The 22,294-nt window shown below is 41.7% G+C and overlaps 1 protein-coding gene across 5 annotated transcripts in view; it reads left to right on the top strand.

Moving 5' to 3' along the window:
* The window catches only part of adgrl3.1 (adhesion G protein-coupled receptor L3.1), a 120,108-nt gene that overhangs the window by 72,196 nt on the left and 25,618 nt on the right, over positions 1–22,294 (top strand). For 4 of the 5 annotated variants that reach the window (XM_039613555.1, XM_039613558.1, XM_039613554.1 and 1 more), the window contains exons 8-14: positions 6,119–6,532; positions 6,856–6,959; positions 7,687–7,872; positions 9,448–9,486; positions 16,039–16,222; positions 20,217–20,339; positions 20,503–20,708. In XM_039613555.1, the coding sequence (XP_039469489.1) occupies positions 6,119–6,532; positions 6,856–6,959; positions 7,687–7,872; positions 9,448–9,486; positions 16,039–16,222; positions 20,217–20,339; positions 20,503–20,708 (1,256 nt within the window). The remainder of the gene's footprint in view (positions 1–6,118; positions 6,533–6,855; positions 6,960–7,686; positions 7,873–9,447; positions 9,487–16,038; positions 16,223–20,216; positions 20,340–20,502; positions 20,709–22,294) is intronic. The other variant, XM_039613556.1, reaches the window with a different exon arrangement.

Here is a 22,294-nt window from a genome sequence, read left to right as displayed (position 1 = left end):
GGTATGTCATTTTTACTGAATATAACTGTTACTTATGTCTACGTAATTTTCGATAGTACATCGTAAACTGATCATTTCTACACTCTCTTCATAATACCGTTCTTGTACACCAATATCAAATGCTTTATTAGATAGTAACTTTCAGGAATTTGTCCACTCTTGTCTTCTACACCTGCATCTTTCACCGGCTCCTCAATCGCTGCCTATCTCCCTCACTCCCAAAAAGATTACAGCACAGCCATCTCAGCAGAGACTGAGCTCTGCTTCAGAGAGTCTGCTGCACCTGTTCCTTGCCTGGAGTGTGTCCTTATCGATTGGATAGCCTCTGCCAGGCCCTCTGCGTGCATTTGGCCTCAGCACTGCTTCCCTCCTGCCAAAGAGCAGATGCCAAATTAAGCAGGCCTAGCTTGGACAATAGAGTGGAAGGGAAACCCACAGCCCAGCAGAAAGTAAACAGAAACAATAGCAGTTATCAGAGCGCTGTCCCCATACACGTATTAGGATTTTACATTTGACATTTTGACATTAAATGTGCAGGTCAAAAAACGGGGTACTGAGACTGGTTGTCGTGTATTATGCCTTAGAAAGACTGGTGCCTCTCCCGACCCCACTGCTGGCCTGCTTTCACACTGTCCTCAAAGATCTAGGCCCAAATCTCCATCAGCTTGGCTCAGCGTATGAATTCCTGTCTTGTGCTTGTTTTCTCTTTCTTTGACAAACACAAATGCAGGGCCGAAAAATCCGCATTTAGAGTACAAGTTTCACAACTTTATGTGTTTTGTGGCTCATATTTGTAATGAACCAACAATACAGCAATATCGAGGAAGCATTGCAGATCCATGTTTGGGCTTGGATAGCAATCACGCTACATGGATATCATGCCCAACATGCCCAGTTGAACTGCGCCTGGGTTCACCTTTGCAAGCCAGCCAGGGTTGCCCTTAATTTTGAAAGATATGAGGCAAAGCAAACAACTCCCATTCAGATATATTCATAGTATTTTACTAGATGCCTTATAGATAAATATTCATCGCAGTTCTCATATAACTGACATAAGTTTATAGCCTCCCTGGAAAAGGAGCAATCGAGGCTTTAAAGGAATGTGCTGATGATTCTTTATATTTTAAAACTTTAAAAAAGGGTTAAAAAAAGACAATTTGGTCTGTCCCATTAGCTTTTTGCTTTGAACAAGGGAGCTTCCTCTGATTAAGAAAGAAGCATGTAATTGGAAAACTTGCTGCAGGTGCCTTAGAGCTCAGCAGAGGGATGACATGATTATGCAACTGGAAAGCCAACAGGGCTGAGCAGGGATGTGTCTGCATGTGAAACATTAGCTGTGGAACGTGGTGCTGGTCCCTGGCAGCCATTTTGAGTGAGGCTCTATTAGTGGGGGTTGTTTTTGTGTGTGTGTGTTTTTTGTTTTTAATCTTGAAAGTATCACTGCTTTGAAGTGCTCCATTCTGTCTTATCAGCAGACTTGAGCCACTCGCCACAAGCTCTGGTTTTGTGTGTGTCTGTGTGTGTGTGTCTGTGTGTGTGTGTCTGTGTATGTGTTGCATTGCACAAAAGTGAGTGAAAAGTGGGGAAAAAGTACATTTCTGTTCAAGTGTGTATGTGTTGGCACAAAACTGAGGAAAAATTACGTGTGTGTGTGTGTGTGTGCTCTTCAGCCATAGGGGTGGCATGTTATCACTGTATGCAGTTCCATTGAGTGTGTGCTACCATCAAGCCTAGAAAGCATTAGGGCCCCTAGTCAGACTATCGTTTTGCCTTTACCCCTGTAGATTCATCCTTCCCCACTGCTCAGAATAGTGTTTGCATGTGTGAGCGCACGGATTCAGTAAATTTTCGCTAAATCGTCTCACACTCTCGATAATGTAATAGACACTTCATTCTAGTTCTGCAAAACTTCTCCCTTAATTCAAGTCCCTCTTTGCTTCCGTTTCACTCTGCCTCTCCTTCTTGCCGCCTGTCTGCCATTTTTTTTCTGACAGTGTGGGAAACTTGCCAGGGGAAGTTCGTTTTCCCTCTCCTCTCTCCTCCCTGCCTTCTACCTTTTGTGTTGTGGATTTACGATCCCTCTGTTTACCAAGTGAGAAGTCAACAAGAGCATTCTCGGCAACAGAGCAGAGGCAGAGACAGGCAGTCTTACCCACACAGAAAAACATCACGGCGCACACAAACACACTCACACACACAAACACAGTGCCTGTCTGCATGTCAGATGATCATGTGCTAGCATCCCAGGCTGACTGACAGCATCTCTGTGGCCCCTCCAGTGTGGTGACAGATGACAACTTCAGGAACAAGTTTACTGCCACCCTGCCATTGTCTCTGTCTCACCTTCCCCTGGGCTTGCTACAGGTCAGAAAAACAAATAGAATGGAATAAAATAGAATAGAATACCAAATGTTCTTCAGATGAAGTTTGGCAATTGACGTGAAAGTGTAGATGCACTTCAGGCACTTCTGAGATTAAGTGTTTATTCTTGTCCGAGGAAGCAACAGAGAGCACAACTACAAGCCCGCTGGGTCCATTAGTAACTGATCTGTTGCTTTCAGTTATATTACGCGAGCTTCCTCATCAGATGGAGTTTGCACAGTAGAATTGAATGAGATTAGAGCTCGGCAATTATTTGATCTTATTCATCAGCGCAACTGTAATCGCATTGTTGCACAAATATGTATTATTTGAATGAATGATTTAAAGAAAGCTAATTCAATTTAAAAAGGAGCGATTGCAGACCAGGCTTCAGCAAATTGGTCAGTTTAAGACGCTAAAGAAAATCTCGTTTCTTTTGCACGATGTGGCCATTTTTCATCTCCTGGTATGCAAAGGCAGGTAAGGTAGTGACTGAGGTTTGCCCTAAAAATATATACGTGTTAAAATATGTCACCCACAAGCATGTGCAAGGCTTAGATAAGTGCAAAATCCTTAAGTGACGAGCTTGTACTAAATTTGTCGGAGTGTTTTTGTGGCACCAGTTTTGGCAAAGAGCACAGTGTTTAGGTTAGCTGACATCATGAAGTTGTCATAGCACATTTCCTCAAGGTTTCCTCGGTTTAAATACGGGGAGATATGTCAGTCCCCACAACTGCAACCTCTAGCCTTCTTTCTTCATAAATGTTTCATGGACCTGTTATGTCATGCTCCTATAGTTCCCTACGGCCTCTTACACAGCATCCTGAGTGATAGCAGTGATGAATTAATCGCATTAGAATGTCGTTTTTAGCCAAAATGCTGCAAAACAACAAGGAAAAGAAGGACAAAATAAAAAAATAAGAAAACATAGTGCAGTGCACATTTAAAGTAGTGCTGAGAAAGGCTACAAGATGTCTCAGAAAGTGGAAGAAAGTTATGAGTGAGAGATAAGATCGGGTGAAAAATGTTAAAAGAACAGCTGAGGAAGGAAGGAAGGAAGGAAGGAAGGAAGCAAGAGAGATAGAGAGCGATGTGCTGTGGCCCCTTGCCTATGATGCTTGCAGACTTTTGTGTTACCTCACCCGGAGCTGCCAGCCAGTGTGTTTGCTGCCCTGTACTGGAATGACAGCAGACATCCACCTCAGTCACGCACACACACACATGCACACACACCATTACTCTTCTATTGTTGTGGCAGAGGCCCTAATGGAGCTTCCCGTTTGAGTCCAGATAGGCACACACACATACTCAGTCTCTGCTTCATAAGTACACACACTCATACAAACACACGCAGATTGACAGCTAGTCCCTAGGCCACTGCCGCCACGCATGATTGATGGCAATGTTCCGTGGAGAATGCATGAGGCAGGGCGGCAGTGATTCAGGAACGGGGAGCAGCGCAGTTTAGGTACGGAAACACTCCATTGAGTTGTGAAGGAACAGAACAGAACGTACAGGAGGAGCGGGATGTAAGATGGCTGTCAGTCAAGCAGACAGACAGAAAGGGAGAAAGACGGGATGATGGAGAGAAGCACAGCCCGATGTCTTTTAATTAAAGTGAGAAAGAAAAAAAATCCACAGGAAGGGACAACTTTAGTTCACAGGAAACAATATAAACACCCACTCCATTCAACAACAACCCACACACTCGCACTTTATTCTCCACTCCCATCTACCCAACAAGCCCCCTACCCAAAAACAAGGAACAAATTAAAATAGACAACATTTATTAAAACAATGCAAAAAGTAAAGCTAATTTTTTGCACAGTCCATTTATAACTTAATGGGTTGTTTCACTTGTTATTACGTTTATCACCTAAGTTCACTGTCTAATTCAAATCAGTGGAAAATTAATGTGAAATTAAAATCAATAAGAGCTCAACACCTGTCACACACACACACGTGTGGAGTTATATTTAGGCTCATGTCAGACCTGCACTCCTTTCTTCAGTGAAACATCTGCAACCCTTCAGTGTCAGTGACCACCGTGTAATACGTATTATGACCTAAGGCAAGCCAATGAGAAACACAAGTCTCCTGAAAATTGTAAAATCAATCGTTTTCACACGAAGGCAGTTTTTAAGCTTATTGTTATTATTTTTTAAACTGAAACTTTTTAAAGAACCCTGTTAACCAGAAATCAGAAACACGAAATGTTTGAAGGCGCGTGCAGCTCAGTCTTCTCTAAACAGGTTTTTGGTTGTCATTGCTTTGTGTGTTAAAAAAAGTCCACAAGCTGACTCAGAGGAGAAAGATTAGAAAATACATATTTGTGTTGAAGGAAGTAGCATAACGTGAAATTGAAGAGTTCATATTTGAGTTGCCTTGTGATCTGTGCTGTGTGTGTTTGCGCGTCACACACTTTGGGATTTCAATAGCAGGGTGAAGTCAGAACACATTTTTAGACTTTTATTGATTTTTGTTTAGTAACTAAGTTGTAGCTGAATCTAAAAATACCAGGTGCAAAAGTGCAATATTATTAAATTATTACAGTGTAGTTTGGAGACAAGGCAACTCACATAATGTGGAATATGTAAACTTAATAAACAGATGTCTGTAATTACAATTTTCTAAAAAGTGCTCTTGTGTATATTTTACATATATAAATATGCTCAGCTGTATAGTAAATGTGTGGCAGATGAGACTAATCTGTGCTTTTGTAAAAGGCAAGTAACAATTAAGCTTTAGAGACTAGTCTCCTCCAGTGTACGGTATTTAACTGTAAATCAAATTATAAAATTGTTCATTTCTTCATATCGTTTTTTTAATCGTGCAAGACTGATTTTGCAAAGAGAGTGAGACGGACTGGTACAGCCTCTGCTTCCACGATGGCACCGACACGTCACCAACATACTGTACGCTTCCCATCATCTCATCCATTCATTCTTTATTTCTGTCTCCTAAACAGGGTCAATGTGAATAATTGAACCTCTTTACAATTAAATATTGACAATAGAAGAGTGTGCCGTATGCATTTAAGTGGCCTTCCTACCTCTTGTGATGTCATAGTGCTATGAATCATGCATGCCACTGAAAGAATGTTTTTTCTGCCAGGTTAAGCAGCAAGAACCATTAGTTTCCCCATAGGAAACACCGATGCAGGGAAAAACCAATCACTGGTCTTGCTTTGAGCTGGAGATTTGCAGTTTATACACTGAAACTTTTTCACAAACCCAACTTTGCCACACACGTTCAAGTTTGTTCTGTTATAAGTGTTGTTGGCTGAACTGTTTAGAAACATGTCCTGCAATTGATGGTAATAAATAGGACTCGATAGTAGGAAACGACCCCACAAAGATCTGGCGCATGACCACACTGACAAGGATGAAACACTAACATTGGGAAGTCATCAGAAACATGAGCTACTCCCTGTCAAAGCTATTTGGCGCCGTGTAAACAAATCCCTGCAATGTGTTTGTGTCCGTTGCTACATTATTTATGCTTATTTGATTGCTCGAATCATTTGGTGCTAATGCGGATGGGTCTTTTAACACTGTACATCTTATGTTTTTTATCCCAAGGATGAACCTTGAAGGCGTAAGCCCTAGCGTCCAGGGCTCATAAAACCACCTGTAATCTAATACTGTGGGGATCCACAAATGTGCACAGCACATATTTTTGCTTCTGGCTTTTCGTTTAAGAACTCGGGCTTTGTGTGTTTTTGTGAGTTTAACCAGAGTCTTCTCTCTCCTGTTAGACTTTCGCCCACCTCCCATAATCCCCCCAAACCGAGGAGGGGGACCAATTGGTGGGGGAGGTTCCTCTTCATCTACCAGCCGTGCCGCCACCACCACACGGTCTCCCCCCTCCTACACCACTCCAAGGCCTCTACTGACAACATCCCCTGGTCAGCGGTATCGAACAACTACCACTGTCCGCCAGCCCATTCTGGTTCCTCCTGGAGGTTCATCGTCTGACAGCAATCAGATTCCTGACACCAATCAGAAAGTGGGGGGTCGATCCCCTCCAGTGCAAGTCCCTCCAGCACCCCCACAGCCCCCAATCCTCCCTCCTCAAGACTTCTGTAATCCAGTAGTGACAGCCGACATATCGTGGCCTCGCACACAGCAGGGCCAAACGGCCAAACAGCCGTGCCCTGTAGGGACACTGGGTAAGGAGGCTAAATAGTTTATATGGCATAAACTGTTATACATGGTAACAGTGTGTGTGAATCTACATATTACTTTTTTTGTTATTTTCTCCTACCAAGCAATTATTGGAAAAATGATATAACACACACACACATACACAACACTTTGTCAGGACAAATATTCGTGTTTGGGTCAGTTAATACACACATCAGTAATGATCCACCAATTACACACACACAGGCAAACACAAAATGCTTAGCGAACCCTAGAGAGCTCAAGAGTCTTCCTTTCTCCTGGTGAATGTCAGTGCTGTCATATTATCTTCCCTTTGTTTATCTTGCAGGCGTGGCTACATACGTGTGCGTAGCTCATTTGGGCCACTGGGATACCCAAGGCCCTGACCTCAGCAATTGCACGTCACCTTGGGTCAACCACATCATGCAGAAAGTAAGTCTGAAAGCTACCCCCAGACCTCGTGGCTCCTATCAAGCCCCAGTTTAAGATTAGCGCATGATGAACATAGTTCTGGAGCAATGTTTCTCATGCATGAAGGGGCACTGGTCACAGGGAAGGATTTAGGCCATGTATCCATCCTCATTTGTTAACCCTAACTCCTGTTAGAGATTTGAGGGATATGCCATAGCTGTAGGAAAGAGGAAATGCTCAATAGCATCCCTAATTCACAGTGGGCTCTTATCTTAAAAGGGTAGCAGACCTCATGATAGGCTTATTTACATACAGTGCATCATTTTTTTTTATGGAAAATGCGTTTGATACTTACTTATACTTTTGCTGCCCCATTTTTTATGATAAAACAGAGAAAATCTGAGCTGCTAAAATAGGAGTTCTCTCTATATCATAATGTTTAGTTAGTATATTACAAGTGTATTATTTTTTTTATTCCTTGTGTCTTTTTCAACTTCCACTCTTTTGCATATACATCTCTTACCTGCCGATCCGTCCTCTCCCCTCCTGTTATTTCTCCATCCGTTGTTGCCTTTTCCTCCGTCTTACTGTTGTACTTGTAATGCCCTCACAAACTTTTTCTACTTTCTCAAACTTTCCCTTCACTTCTCACCTTTTTGTTTTATTTGTTTTTTTTTTCTTTACTGCCATCCATCTCTTCTTGCACATTGTGACTTTCCCATACCCTGTCATCCACTCTGACACGCAGCTTCGGTCGGGCGAGACGGCAGCAATTGTAGCCAGGGAACTGGCAGAGCAGACCAAAGGACCTCTGCATCCTGGCGATGTGCCATCTACAGTGCGGGCCATGGTCCAACTAGTCGAACTGCTGGACGTCCAACTCAGAAATCTCACCCCTGGGGGCAAGGACAGTGCTGCCCGCAGCCTCACCAAGGTACTGTCTTGAGAAATGAGAGGTAAAAGAGGTAAATGTAGGGCGAGCGAGTGAGTAAAATCGACGTTTTCTTGCAAGCGTTAGGATAGAGGGGTTTTGCAGTTTAAATGCAAGTAAATTAAGAGAAAGAGAATAGAGAGCGGGGGGAGAGAGAGAGATGGGAGTAGATAGAGGGACTCTTTGATGTTAACAGTAAGATGAAAAGCAGCAGTTGTTAGTATTTTTGCCTTACGCTCATTCTCAGGGGTTAGGAAAGTCTCTCCGTGCACAGTTTGATGAAGAGCCATACATAAAGCTGTAGATTTCAAAATGATAAATAGCTGCTTTTAGACAGTATTTTATCATCTTCTGTGTGTGGCTCTTTGTAACAAGTTTTGCTCGACATTATGGCTGATAGATAACTGCTTTTAGTCTTTGGCATAGTTCCTGAACTCTTTTCGGAGCAGGACCCAAATTTAATAAAAGTCCGTCTCAGGCCACGAGGAGTTATTCTCATTAAAACATACGGACATGTTTTACGCCGTAGCTCGTTGTTCTAATGAACTTCAGTCTTTGAGCTACAACTCCGAAGACGTTGTTGACAATTAGGCTGGAGCGCTCACTTTGGGATTACGTTAATGGAAACTCGATTCCAAGTATGCAAAGGATCTGTTTTGTTATGGCTGTAGATAAATTTAGTGCAGGCATGTAGGCATTCAATTAAAGTGTGTTAAATCACAGGGGAATGGTTGACTGGCTGGCTTGGCTGGCTAATTGACTGACTGAGTGGATGCTGGACTGTTTCTTGATTGTCTCTGCTGAGGTCAACGGTGATAGGCGGGGTTTAGCCACCAGACTGACAGCTGGTGCCACCGCTTTGGCAGCCACTGCCTTTTTTATTTAGCTTTAGCATCCGAGTCCCTCTGTCGGCGTTGTCTTCCCTTTTTCCCCGTTTACCTCTTATTGTCTCACTATCACACACTTTAAATCTCTTCTCCTTCCTCTAAGTAATTCATTAACATGTGGGAAGTCGATACATACTGGAGCACGTGTAAGTGGAATCAATTAATCTGTGTTTTGCTGTTGACCAAATGGCCTGTTAACTGTTAGATATGTAGAGAGGAAAAAAGCCCTCCATTGAAAAAGAAAAGTGTTCCTCCTGATTTCAATAATGGGCCAATTACGTATAAATCTAACTGAGTAATACGCTAGCATATTATGCAAATTTTTGTTTGGAAATCAAATATGACCAATGACGCACGAGTGGCACAGTAATTAATGCCATCAATTCACTTGACAGTAGATGCACAGAATGAGTAGGGTTGGGGGGGAAAAAGAAATGGAGGAACAGAGGAAATTATTAAGACAATCTGGAAGAAAAGGGGAGAAGAAGAATAGAGGAAAAAAAAGCATGAAAGACAATTAGAGTATAAGGAATGACAAAAGGAGGCGAATGAGGAGAATAACAATATATTTTAGCCATCAAAGCCTTTTTCGTGCAGTGTTAATGAAGTGGGTGTAACTGTCTTTGTGTGTCTGCGCGTGTATGATTGAGAGGTGTTATATCGCTAACAGCTGAATTGTTTGAATTTGCAGCTTCAGAAGAGAGAAAGGTCCTGCAGGTTTTTCGCACAGGTATTTCCGTTTCCTGGTATGGTTGATTACTTTGCCACACCAAAGTCCCACGTGTTTTTCTTTTCTTTTCTTTTTAACACTCAGCATGTAATCCAGCAAGCGAGCTTTTGTGTTTGCGTGTGTACGTGTGATCACACATTACAATGCTCTGCGTAGAATTCGAATTCTACGCTGCAGCATTTGTCTTGTGGTTTGCAACCCAACCCTTTGAAGAGGGCGGTCATTTTAACAGGGGAGACTACCCACTTGTGTCTCCCGGTAAAGTTTTAGTCTCCTCAAAGGGTTTGCTGACATTCTTTTGTTTTCAGCTTTAATTTTTTTTTCTTGCAGTCAGAATCGATAGTACTGATAAGAGGCCATGATCAATATCAATAATAGCTCATCTATTTTGCAGTTCTGTCTGCAGAATTGTAAACAGGCCCGCCTGAATCCAAACGACTCCCTATCCATCTCCATTCAATGAAATGCCCTGTGTTGGTGCATCAGAAAGAAAGAACTGAGTATGATGGATATGCTGTTGCATATTTGTTGATCACGGCCTCGCTGCCTTAGAAATAATAGAGGCTTTATGTTTGTGGCTCAGTATTCATTTATGTTTCATCCTTGCTGGTCTGCTTGTATTGATGTTTGTATGTGTTGACGCCATGGGCTGACACCGCTAACACAACAATCTAACATCATTTAGGCATGTTTCTGGTCAGCTAAAATCACTATTCAGAACATCAAAAGGACCCCACCTTCCTCATCAATGAGCTGTAGACTAGATAGACTGCAGTCTCTCGTTTTCTCTGTCGGCACCCCTGACGCACACACACACACACGCACACACACACACACACACACACACACACTAGTGATGGGGTAGCTCTTTTTCTCCTGATGCAGGCTTTTTTTCCCACTCTCCCCCTGAAAAGTCTTAGCGTCAGCACCAGTCAGCAATGTCACATCACAGAACATGGTTTAGGACTATATGCAAGCTGACACACACAACTCACACATGCACGCACACGCAATATATAAATATATTTTCAACAATGATCTTGTGCTGTCACATCACAACCGTCAGACTTTTTGATGTGTCTCCTTAATCCAACACAAGTGCCACGTTTCAGAGAGCGGCACCATTTAGACAACTTGTTACAGGTTAAAATCAAAACCACCACACACTTTGGGTTCTGCAGGGGGCTGGGAGTGATCGATTATATAATTAGCCTTAGTAATGTGAAACAAAATTATACCAACAGTCCCTTACTCTGCCAGATAGAAATGCGCGTGATTAGGGATGTGGTGTGGTGCTGCCCTCTTCTCGTTAATTATCTACAGCACTAATTGCCAAGTGAGGAGAGTGGGCAGGAGGTTTGGGTTCTTAATAGAGACAAAAAATAATTGAATTCTCTCTCTCCTTTTCTTTCTCTCTCTGTCGCTCTCTCTCCTTCGCTCTCCCTCTCACACTCCATCTCCCCTCCTCTCTCACTTCGTTTGGGGAGCTGGGGACTCGTTTCATGTATACTAAATTGGCAATTTATTCATGATGAAGTTGGTGGTGTGGAGAGGCTTTGATGCTTTAGGGTGGATTGATGGAGGGGGGTAGAGTCTGTAAGGTAGAAGGGAAATGAGAAACAGGGAAGGAGGGACCAGAAATTAAACAGAAAAAGAGAAGAGAGTTACAGAAACAGCAATGTGAGGAAAAGAGAAAAAAAAAACAACCCCAAACAATAAAGGGGGCAGTGAGAAGACAGCGATGCTCAATGACAATGTCTAATTTGCCCTCCATTTATGGATGGCAGGTCAGAACATGGCATGCTGTGAATTTAAAGCCTGATTTAGCTGCAAACTCATCCTGTCAGGGAAGACAAACTCAAACAACAACTGACAGATAAGCCTGCTTCTCTGATGAAAACATTTTCAAAACATGCACCTTCTCAGAGCTCATCCAAGCGAGTAAAAGGGAAAAAAAAAAAATTCCATTCTTTTCTCCAGTCTCACATCTTTCCGTGCTTCAAGACGTCCTAACTCTTTCAGGTTACATGTTACCGTGCGTGAGTGTACACATACTGTACATCCACGCGCACGCGCTCGAGCGTGTGCCCGCGATCCCCTTGTGTAGCTCGGAGTAGGAGACCAACCCAGCTCTAGATGTCTTGCTGCTGCTGTTTACGCTGGATTACCCCAACGCTTCAAAGCATTTCACTTCTGCCCCATTTACTGGTGTGTGCATGTGAGTACGTGCACGCGTGCTGTGTATATGTGTGCACACATGCACTCGCCTACCCGGCAAATACGTGGCCTCACACACGCACACATTCACTCATACACACACAAACGAATGACACTCTTATCTGTCTCTGCAGAGTCTCTCCCCTCTTTGAAGACCCCTAAAAAAAAACCTGTCTCTATTTTAGCCCTCAAGTCCTTATACTTGTGCGGATAGAAATGTCACCCAACGGCACCAGAGCTTACAGGCGCGCACACACACACACGCACACGCGCGCACCCAAACATATATTCCATCTCTGACTTTCTGATGCTGAGATGTCTGGACCTCAAGGAAATCATACCCCTTCTTCTCCCTACCTATCTTTCTCCTCTTCAGATATAATCTCAGTGCCAGCGAATTAAATTTCATTGAAAAAAAAATTATATGAAATTGAAAATGCACGATAATCAAAAGTTCAATAAAAAGCAATGGAAAGTTTAATGAGAGTAGAAAAATGGGGTTATCTGAAACACATCAAAGTGAGCGCTTGGGAGAAGCACCAGTAGTGTGAATGAATGAAAAGCTGCACCATTGCATTCATATCTGCCATGTCTACAGGACATCCTCTCCTCTGAGCATCTCTCTTTGCCTGTTCGGCTACTGTACAGCAAGTGGAGCAGAATGATGCACTACAAGTCTTCTCTTAGCTGCTTGTGCACACACTCAACTGAACACACAGCCATGAGAACGCATACGTTACATGCAGCATGTATCTCTGTCCCTTTTTAACATGTTGCTACACCATATATTTATGAGATATGGACATACACGTTCCCACACTCGATGCTACATTAAGACAGCTGAAGAAGTTAAAAATCCTTTTCTCATAAAGCACAGATCACATGAAATTCTGATTTTAAACAAATTTCATTGCATAGTTTTGCTGTCGGGGCAGCACAGCAGTGTGGTGGTTAGCACCGTCGCCTCACAGCAAGAATGTAATGGGTTTAAATCCAAGCTGGGGCCTTTCTGTGGGGACGGTATGTTTTCACCTGTGCCTCCATGGGTTCTCTCCAGCTATTCTGGCTTTCGTCCACAGTCCAAAGATATCCTAAGGTTAATCTGTGATTCTAAATTGGTGTGAATGTGTGAATGTGAGTGTGACTGGTTGTTCTCTCTGTGCTCGCCCGGCCTGTTCCGGGTGTACCCCGCCTTTTACCCAATGACAGATGCGATAGAAAATAATACAAATAGGCAAAAGTAAATAGCAAAGTATAAAATCAATCACAGAAATAACTAACAAAGTTATTAAATAAGAAAATGGATGGAATGATGCATGAAATTTCAAATATCGTTTCTGTGGATATGCTAAGGTAGTTTGTTGCAGATCGTGGCAGTATCCCTAAAAAGAAGTCAGATGGAGCGGGAAGAATAAACTTGGGAGAGGAAAACTTCCTGCGTTAGCTTGGACCACAATGCTTAGTGTAAATAGAAGTGCATCTGATTTTTTGCACAATGCACTTTTCAAAATTGTTGTCACTGCCGTTTTAGATATGCTCTCCAACAAGAAGAATCTAATCACTGAGAGATGGTTGAAGGGTCTATCTGTCGACATTTTCAAGTATCCAACAATTTTAAGATTAATCATTTAATTAACAAACTAATAACATTTTAAAATGTTAGAGAAGTGTACAAGTGTGAAAAACTGAGAAGCTGAAACCAAAGAATCTTTTGCTTCAAAAAATGGCTCGAATGATTAATTGATTATTGAACTACTTGCTCACAACGAGTTAATCGTCTCGGCATTAGCTTGATTATAATCAGTCATTTAGTTGACTGCTGGTGTTTTTCCCCATCTGGTTGTTACCAGATTTTAATACTTTAATGTCTTAAATGTGGATTTCATAACTAATGGGAATTAATGGGCAAAATAACTAAGACATTTCTCTTTGAAAGGAACTGAAGCTTGTAGCTTCTTGTCAAAGTACCAGTGAGATCAGTGAGTGGATATAGAAATGCATTTGCTGGTTTACACAGATGACGTGCACGATGTGAATCAAATGATTTGCATCATAAAAACTGTTTATTTCATCAAACACAGTACAAGACAGCGTAACAATGGTTGAGTCTAAAAAAATTATTTATTTTTTATTATATATAGGTTCAATTTTTAGTTGATGTCACCAATTTACCATTGTTAAATCGCTTGTTCTTAACACTGTATACATTTGGGAAATGACAAAAGCAGCACCTGCTTTGAAAATAAAACGTTTCCCTGTCTTGCTTGATAAATGATTTCAGCTACCTCACAATTCAGATGCTCCTTTGTTGTATTTTTTAAGTTTTGGTTTTGCTGAAATAGGCCTTCCCTTAAGAAAAATCAGTCTTAATACAGCATGTCTTATTCTCTAGGGCACTTTTTTTCGCCTAATCATGTTACTCATAAACCTGATCAGCTGCAAGACGTTTCACATTTCCTGTCTTCTTTTGCTCTCGTCCATTTTTTTTACTAGTTGTTGACATTCAAAATGAGTGTTTATTTTTTTTAAAAAGAACATCATGAAATGTTTTCAGCTCCAATATTTAGCATGCTCTCTTTGTGTTACTTTAAATTAAATACAGATTTGAAGTGATCTGCAAATTATTACATTCTGTTTTTATTTGCGTTTTACACAGCGAACCAACTTTTTTTGGGGTGGGGGGGATACTGGTTTGTATGTTTTGCGTGTGTGCTGCATATCCTCTCCTGCTTATTCTGGTTGTTTGCCGAAGCAGTGGATTAATTAGTTTTTGTTTACATGTAGCCCTCCCAAACTCATTCAATATGCATCCCAGCTAATTAACTGCTAGTGCTAAAAGAGGACATAATATTATCATATTAGTTTGTTGGCTAAGCACCAGTTTTTCTTGCATGAGATATACTGTAACTACACGTGGATAAAGAAACAACAGGTAGGATTAGTTTTAATTCAAAAAGGCAAGTGTTTTGTAGCGCATGCCATCAACACTCGCATGAGTCATCATCTCCACTGTTCCTTTAGGCTTTACCTATCCACCGCGCACACAAAACACATCGTTTACTGCTTCTGTCTCCTCTCCTCCTTCCTGCTCCCTCACTTCTCCTTAACCCTGAGTGAAAGGGACAAAAAGGAAGTCAAACGCTGGATGTGTGAATGCCAATAAACTGATGTCTTTCACTCTTCCTCCCTGCCCTTGCAATTCCCCGCTGAAGTCCCCCCTTAGCTTGTATAATCGCACCTGTGTTACTTTTCCCACTTTGCCATCCACGCTTCTCAAGAGAGAGGAGCATTGAAAGAGTGAAGGCAGAGCGAGGGATTGGAGTTTCTTTGCAGAAAGGCTGGTTTACAGAGCGAGCGAAAGAGAAAATAAAGAGACAGACCGGAGTGTGAGGTGTGTGTGTTTGATAGTACCCGTAGTCGCTTTTCCGCCTCTCTTGTTCCCAGTGGAGGCCTGTCACCATGGACTCACTGGACTGTTTTATCACTCTCACATGGCCCTCCCCTTCCTGTCCACCTCTGCTCCAGCTCTCTTTTCTCTTTTGTTTCTTTATCTCTCCCAGAGTCTGCTAAGATGTGTGTGCGTGTCTGCACTGTATGTGTGGCGTTCATGTCTGAAAATAAGGAGGTGAACTCTTAAAAGCATAACAAAAAAAAGTATGAGCTGGAGACAAAATAAGCATTGTTTTATGGGGAACATTTCATCTATGTGAGCCAACACTTTTCCGTTTAATTTGGTAATATTTTTGGATTCAAACCCGTTCTGCACGGCTGGATATGACCCAGCAGGCATTATCTGATAAAACTCTAATTTCTTCTCAGACCCTCAAGCACAAGTTTTCAAACTTGAAGATAAGACTTTGGCTGAAAAAAAGAAAATACAGAAAGGGAGAAAGAAAGTGAACCAGGTTTGGGGGTGTCGACACATGGTGATTGCAATCAGCTAATTAGCTTAGCTTGATTTTCATAACATCTGTGATGGCTTTCCTATCACAGCATCCTCATACAAAGAGAAGAAAAGGGTGTAATAAACATTAAAAAGTGTAGAGTTCAACTTTGAAGATGTACTTTAGATTTAATAACTGTTTTTGTCTTTGTTGTGTCTGCATGGGAATGCCACATTTGCATTGCTAACCGTTTTTTGGTCCTGATTATCATGATTTATTAACATGATAAATGAAAATCAACTGCATTCTCGCTGATGCATTCAGCTGACTTCGGTAGTTGGTGTGTAGCAGTGTTATTTGCACTACGAGTGGATTTGCATTCCTTTAATAAATAAGTGGTAAATATGTTCGTTTCCTCTTTGTGACCTCTGTGTCTCTGCTGCTGCCCCAGGCCATGGTGGAGACCGTGAATAATTTGTTGCATCCACGAGCTGAGAAAGCGTGGCGAGAACTGCCCACCAGTGAGCAGCTTCACTCGGCTACCCTGCTCCTCGACACCGTGGAGACCGGGGCTTTTATGTTGGCTGACAACCTCCTGAAGACTGACACTGTGCAGGAGACTACTGACTACATCCGTGAGTACATTGTTAGGATCCTTCCTGTCCTCTAAACTCAGTTGGACCTTGTGAGTGCTGACGATTGAGATAGCCTTTAGTCCAGCCTCCAGCTCTTACAGTGGATCATAAGAGTTGAGGGAGCCAGTCAAGTCTTAGGTTTTGGTGCTTGGACAAGGTCAAAGCAGGATTCGACTGGAACAAAAGCATTTGTTCATCGTCTTTGCCTAAATACAAAGTAAGAGAAGAAATAACTTTTTTTTTAGAAAGAAATTGTTAGATTTCGCTGTTTTTCTTTCTTTTTTGTTTTTTCCTCTTACAGAACTTATAATAACATGAAAGAGCTCAGTCTGCTGAAGATCTAAGAACATGATGTAATATCATAGTAAGAGGCAACATTGACAGCAGGCATTATCAAACCCAATGTCTGAGATCTATGTTTCATAATACAAATTAGAGGCAAGGCTTAGTATCTAGCTTCACATTATGTCAAAAGATGGCATCTTCCTTCGTTTAATGGACGTATACTGTTCAGCCACAACATAAAAACCACATCCTTGTTTGCTCTTATACTGCCAAAACAGTTCTGCCCCTTCGGGGCATGGTTACAGCCCCTCTGGGATGTTCGCAGCACGTCCGTTGGGTCCTGTGGATTGCTGTGATGCTCAGTTGCATTGTGATTTGGGAAGTTTGACAATGACTTCAGCTCTGCGTCACATCATCAAGCTGTTGCTGAGCAGTTTTTGTGATTTGTTGTGTTGCACTGTCTTTCTGTGTATCATGGAGTATCATGGCCACTGCAGAACATTTCCTTTGTAACAGTAGTTGAACATATGAAAATAAAATCAATCTAATTATCAGGGCCCAAGGTTCTTAGAGCAAAAATGCCTTGCTAATACCAGAGGAGAATAGCCAGAGTAGTATTTTAACAAGGTGACAGATTATTCACTTCACCTGTCTGTTTGCAGCCAGGTTTTGATGTTGTGGCTGACTGATGTTAACAAATAATGGGTTATTTCTTAGAGATTTGAGACAAAAGATTACATGAATACTTGCACAAGTGAATGTTGATGTGAATTAATACAGTTACAGGAAAAAAATATAAATCTAATAACATTAAGTTTCTATTTTGTAAATGTCCTATCACAGAAAACAAACAAAAAACCATGGCAGGCTTTACAGTCGATAAATGTGCTAAACATAAACATATCACATAGTATATGAATTCTGAAGTACTGCTTTCTGCAGTGATAAAAAGGGGAAACAACAGTGCACACTTTCTTTTTCTAGGATAGTAGCCGTTATGCTAAAAAAAAGTGCTGAAACAACACTGAATTTTGTATCAGAATTTTGGGACACTGAGTGTGGAGGGACTCCTTGAAGACTCAAAATGGTATCACTAATATGTGACTATGTGACTGGACTGAGCATAACAACCTGTTACACTGATCCCACTGTTATAGTGCTTAATCCTCTTAATACTGTAAGTAGACTGTGTACAGATATTATTAATTCAAGCAAAGCAATTACAATTCTGTGCACAAAAGGGCACTACAATCTTATACCTGTTGGACTGACAAAGCTCCTAGTATACATTTCCTTTGCAATATGTCTAAATATTTGACACAGAGCAGTATATACAACAGAATACATAAAGCTTTGCATGCTAGTTTTAGGTCATGGTGAAGACATCAACGTGAAAATCTCATTGAAAAATATTGGCTTATTATAGCCAATAGTTATTCTAGCATTGTGTCCATCACTTTCCCCCTTTCTCTTCTCCTTTTCTGTCATATTTTTTTCACTAATCTCATTATCGAACCTTGGAATAAGCACGTTTTAATGGAGAGTAAAAATTGTATTTGATTTTCATTTCTTTACATGGAATATGTACTTGGAGGCATCGTTTCATCTTTGCTCAGATCGGCGAGTTGCAATCTGTTATGTTTCCCTTGGTTATCCTCTTGTTTACACTCCCCCGCCCCTCCACCCAATTTAATTTTTTTTAACATTTCCTCCGCGCCATTCCCCCATTACCAACATTCACTGAGCTTGTATGTTACTCAGTTAGAGATAAAAAGCCATGGAGGAGGAAGAAATAAAGATGATAACGAAATAAGAAGGAAGACTGGATGAGCGCGTGCTTGAGGGCGGCGGCGGTGGTGGAATGTCAAATGATGCTCTGAGGGGTCTTTTTGCTCACTTTCACATCAGTAGGCAATGAAATTACAGCTATTTCAGTCACAGATAATGGTGATAAAATCACTGCATTTCCAATCAAAGACCGTTAGGATTCCTCAAAGTCACTCCTTACAACACGACTTTATGTTCTCGCTTAAGTTTAAGTACAACAGTCCATTTCAACAACTGACATCCTACACAGTTTCACCTTGCATCATTTCAAACTTGCATCTCCTCCAGTGTTTCTTTTCTCTCCTGATCACACTAAATAAATGTGATTACGTAAACAGTCGTGGAGATGTAGGCTACTGCCTCTCCGAGGAACTTAAAAAACAGGAAGTGATCTTTTTCCTGCGAAATTTTGTCTCCACATTCTTCTGCTTTTTTTGTGTTGTTAATCTTCCCTCGCAGCTAATCCAGTGGGCAGATCCACCATGATTATCTCTCCCCTTTATTCATAACCAGCCTGTCATTTCTCGCGTTCTCTCCCTTCATCCTCACTGCTCTCTCTGAGTCTTCTCTCCTCCGCTCTCTCCCGTGCACTTTTTAAGCTCCCTCCTCCTTTTTTTTTTCTTTTCTCAAGTCTTTGAGATGAGAGTGAGTGACAAGAATAAATTATTTGACGCATTTTAAAGGAGCCACAGCAGCTACTGTAAGTGATATTATTGTGTTAGATTGTGTGTGTGCGACTATGAGCCACAGTATTAAGCAGATGAATAAATAGTGTTATTATTAGAACCAAAACAGTGATTTGAAAGGATAACGCAGCGGTAACAGCGTGCGCGTGTGATAACGATAATGAACAAGTGTGTTTCTTAGGAGGAGGATTGTCTTGACAAGGATGCTTTAATTAGATTAGACTCAGCGTGTTTTGATACCCCGCTGATGTGTGTGGGTGTGGATGCGTGTGTACATGTGTATGCATGCGTGTGGGTGGGTCGATGTAGCTCATGTGGAAGTGGAGGGGGGGGGGGGGGTCTCAGCCAATGTTTCTCTTTCTTTATGCATACCCACGTCTATGCTTATGTCCATCTTCCTCACTCATCCTCCATTTGCTCATTTCTATACGTTAGTATCTCTTGCCTGTAAAGCCTTATCTATCGTATGCCTGAGAGAGAACATAGTCTTCTTTCTATCTCGACTCCAGTCCTCTCCTTTAAGTGTATCTGCTTATCTCATCCATTCGGCTCCTCTGATTACCCTCTTTTTTACCTTTCTAAACCACTCCTCCACGACTTCTTCGTCTGTCTCTCTTTTCCACCTTTTATCCCACTCTGCCTCCCATTTTTACCCTCATCTCCATCAGAGATGTCCTTGTGTTGTTTATTTGATCAGGGCGGTAGGGTTTTTTTTTTTCTTTTACCATGAAAGCATCAGTCTAAATCACCAACTTGCTCAGAAACACAAGATAGCAACACACCAAAGGTATAATTAGTTCTTAATTAGAAACTTTATCTAATACATTACACAGCTGTAATCAGGAATGTGCTAACGAACCTGGACGCTGAAATAATTCCTACAATGCAGAGGAGGCTGGATAATCTACCTCAAAGTGTTGGAGCAGTTGCCTGGAGACATTGTTACCTTTTTTAGCGGGGAAAAAAATTTACATTATTTCACTTTGATATCTGTCAGCTTTTTCATTTTCTTTGTTTAGGAGAAGCTTGAAACTGTTTCGGGACTCATGCCAGTGCTGTGCTGTGAAGCACTTAGTGAGAAAACATGGTTATTACAAGAGTCTGCAAAACAAATCTGATGTAATGCGCTATGCTATAACTTACCATTAGGGTATGCGTGTTTTGTGTGCATGTGTGTTTGTGTGTACGTATTTCAGTGCTGGAAGTAGCCAGGCTGAGCACGGATGGGAACCTCGCAGACCTGACATTCCCTCAGTCGGAACAACACGGAAACTCCATCCAGCTGTCAGCCAGCACTCTCAAACAGCATGGCAGAAATGGTAGCAGAGAAATCGCATGTTTTCCTCCTTGCACTTACTCTCACTGTGATCTCTCTCTCTGTGCCTCTCAATCTTCTTTTCTCACCCACTTGAAGTGTCAAATTTCTGTCATCATTGCTTTACAACAATTATCGAGTGCACTATTCGTGTCCCTTTCGTACAGGTGAGATCAGGATGGTGTTTGTCTTGTACAAGAACTTGGGCTCCTACCTGTCCACGGAGAACGCCAGCGTCAGACTGAGCAGCGATGCCATCTATCCTAATTACTCTGTTATCGTCAACTCCCCGGTCATCACCGCATCCATTAACAAGGAGAGCAATAAGGTTTACCTGTCAGAGCCTGTGGTCTTCACTGTCAAACATCTACAGGTGAGTAAAAAAAAATCTCACGAAAGACCAAAAGCAGCTAGAAATTGAACATTTGTAGCCAAAAGTTTAAATTGTTAAGTCCTCTGTTCCATAGAAATCTATCGTTGTGCCAAAAAGTGTTGCTTTATAGGAAACAACATGAGAAATGTAGTTTACACCATCAAAGTTTCACATGTATAGTGTTCTGGTGCTGTAAATTCTCGCTAAGAGTCCACAGCTGGAAACACTTACCAGAAAATTGACTACTTACTCCTATTTGAGTAATGTTTGCTTCAATCTACAGGCTTTAGCAATTAAAAAAAAAGAAAAGATTTATTTCCAGTCAATTCTACTTTATTCATGTAATGCCAAATCATATCATACGTCATTATAGGTCATTTTAAGGTCGAGACTGACAATATTTGCAGAGAAACCCTGCAGTTCTCCAACATGGGAGAAAAGAAGAAATATTTTTAGCAGGAAGAAACCTGCGACAGAACCAGACTTAGGGTGGGCGGCTGTCTGCCTTTACCAGTTGGGGTAAGAGGAAAGTGAAGAGTGAAAAGATGAGCAATGAGGAACAACAGCCACTCAGCAAGTAGGTGAGGTCAACAACATACTTGCTGAAAGGCACAGGTAACAAGAGTATAAAATAGATAAGTTCAGGTTAGGCTTTAAAAGAGGAATCAAAAATATTCCCTGGATGCTTTATTAGGACCACTTGTTTAGCTGCTCATTAACGCAAATAGCCAGTTACACGGTTTGATCAAGCCGGTCTGCTGCAGTTCAAACTGAACATCAGAATGAAGAAGAAGAAAAATGACTTAGACATTGAACGTGACATGGCTGTTGGTGCCAGGCGGGCTGGTCTGAGAATTTCAGAAGCTGCTGATCTACTGGGATTTCCCCACATCACTAGGGTTCACAGACAAAGGTCCAAAAAGGAGAAAATATCCAGTAAGCAGCAGTTCTCTGGGTGAAAATGTCCTGCTGCTACAGCAGCAGAAGAACACCACACCTGTCAGCTGAGAACACAAAAACACAGGCACAAGCAAAATTGGATAAGGGAACACTGAAAATATTGCCAAATGTCAATTTCTGCCAGTACATTTAGATGGTAAGGGTTAGTGTAAGCAACATAAAATGCATCCTGCCTCGTATCAACGGTTCAGGCTAGCGGTGATGTAATTGTGTGGGGGATCATTTCTTGTCACACTTTGGGCCCCCTTAGCTCCAGTTGAGCATCATTTTTAATGCCACAGCCTAACTGAGTGTTGTTGCTGACTACATCCATCCCTTCATGACCACAGTGTACCCATCTTTTGATCACTGCTTCCAGCAGGATAACACGCTTTGTTACAAAACTCAAATCACCTCAAACTAATTTCTTGAACACGACAATCCACAATCACCAGATTTTACTCCAGCGCCTTTCAGAGCTTTGAATAATGGATGTGCAGATGACAAATCTGCAGCGACTGGATGATGCTGTGATGTCAGCATGGACCAAAATCTCAGAGTAATGTACCAGCTCCTTGTTGAATCTGTGCAAAGAGTTAAGGCAGTTATGAACGCAAAAAGAGATCTAGTTCGGTACAAGCATGTAC

The sequence above is a fragment of the Oreochromis aureus genome, linkage group 6 (genome assembly GCF_013358895.1).
Source record: "Oreochromis aureus strain Israel breed Guangdong linkage group 6, ZZ_aureus, whole genome shotgun sequence".
NCBI lineage: Eukaryota > Metazoa > Chordata > Actinopteri > Cichliformes > Cichlidae > Oreochromis > Oreochromis aureus.
Note: the sequence above shows the minus strand (reverse complement) of the source record. Positions and strands in the feature narration are given on the sequence as shown.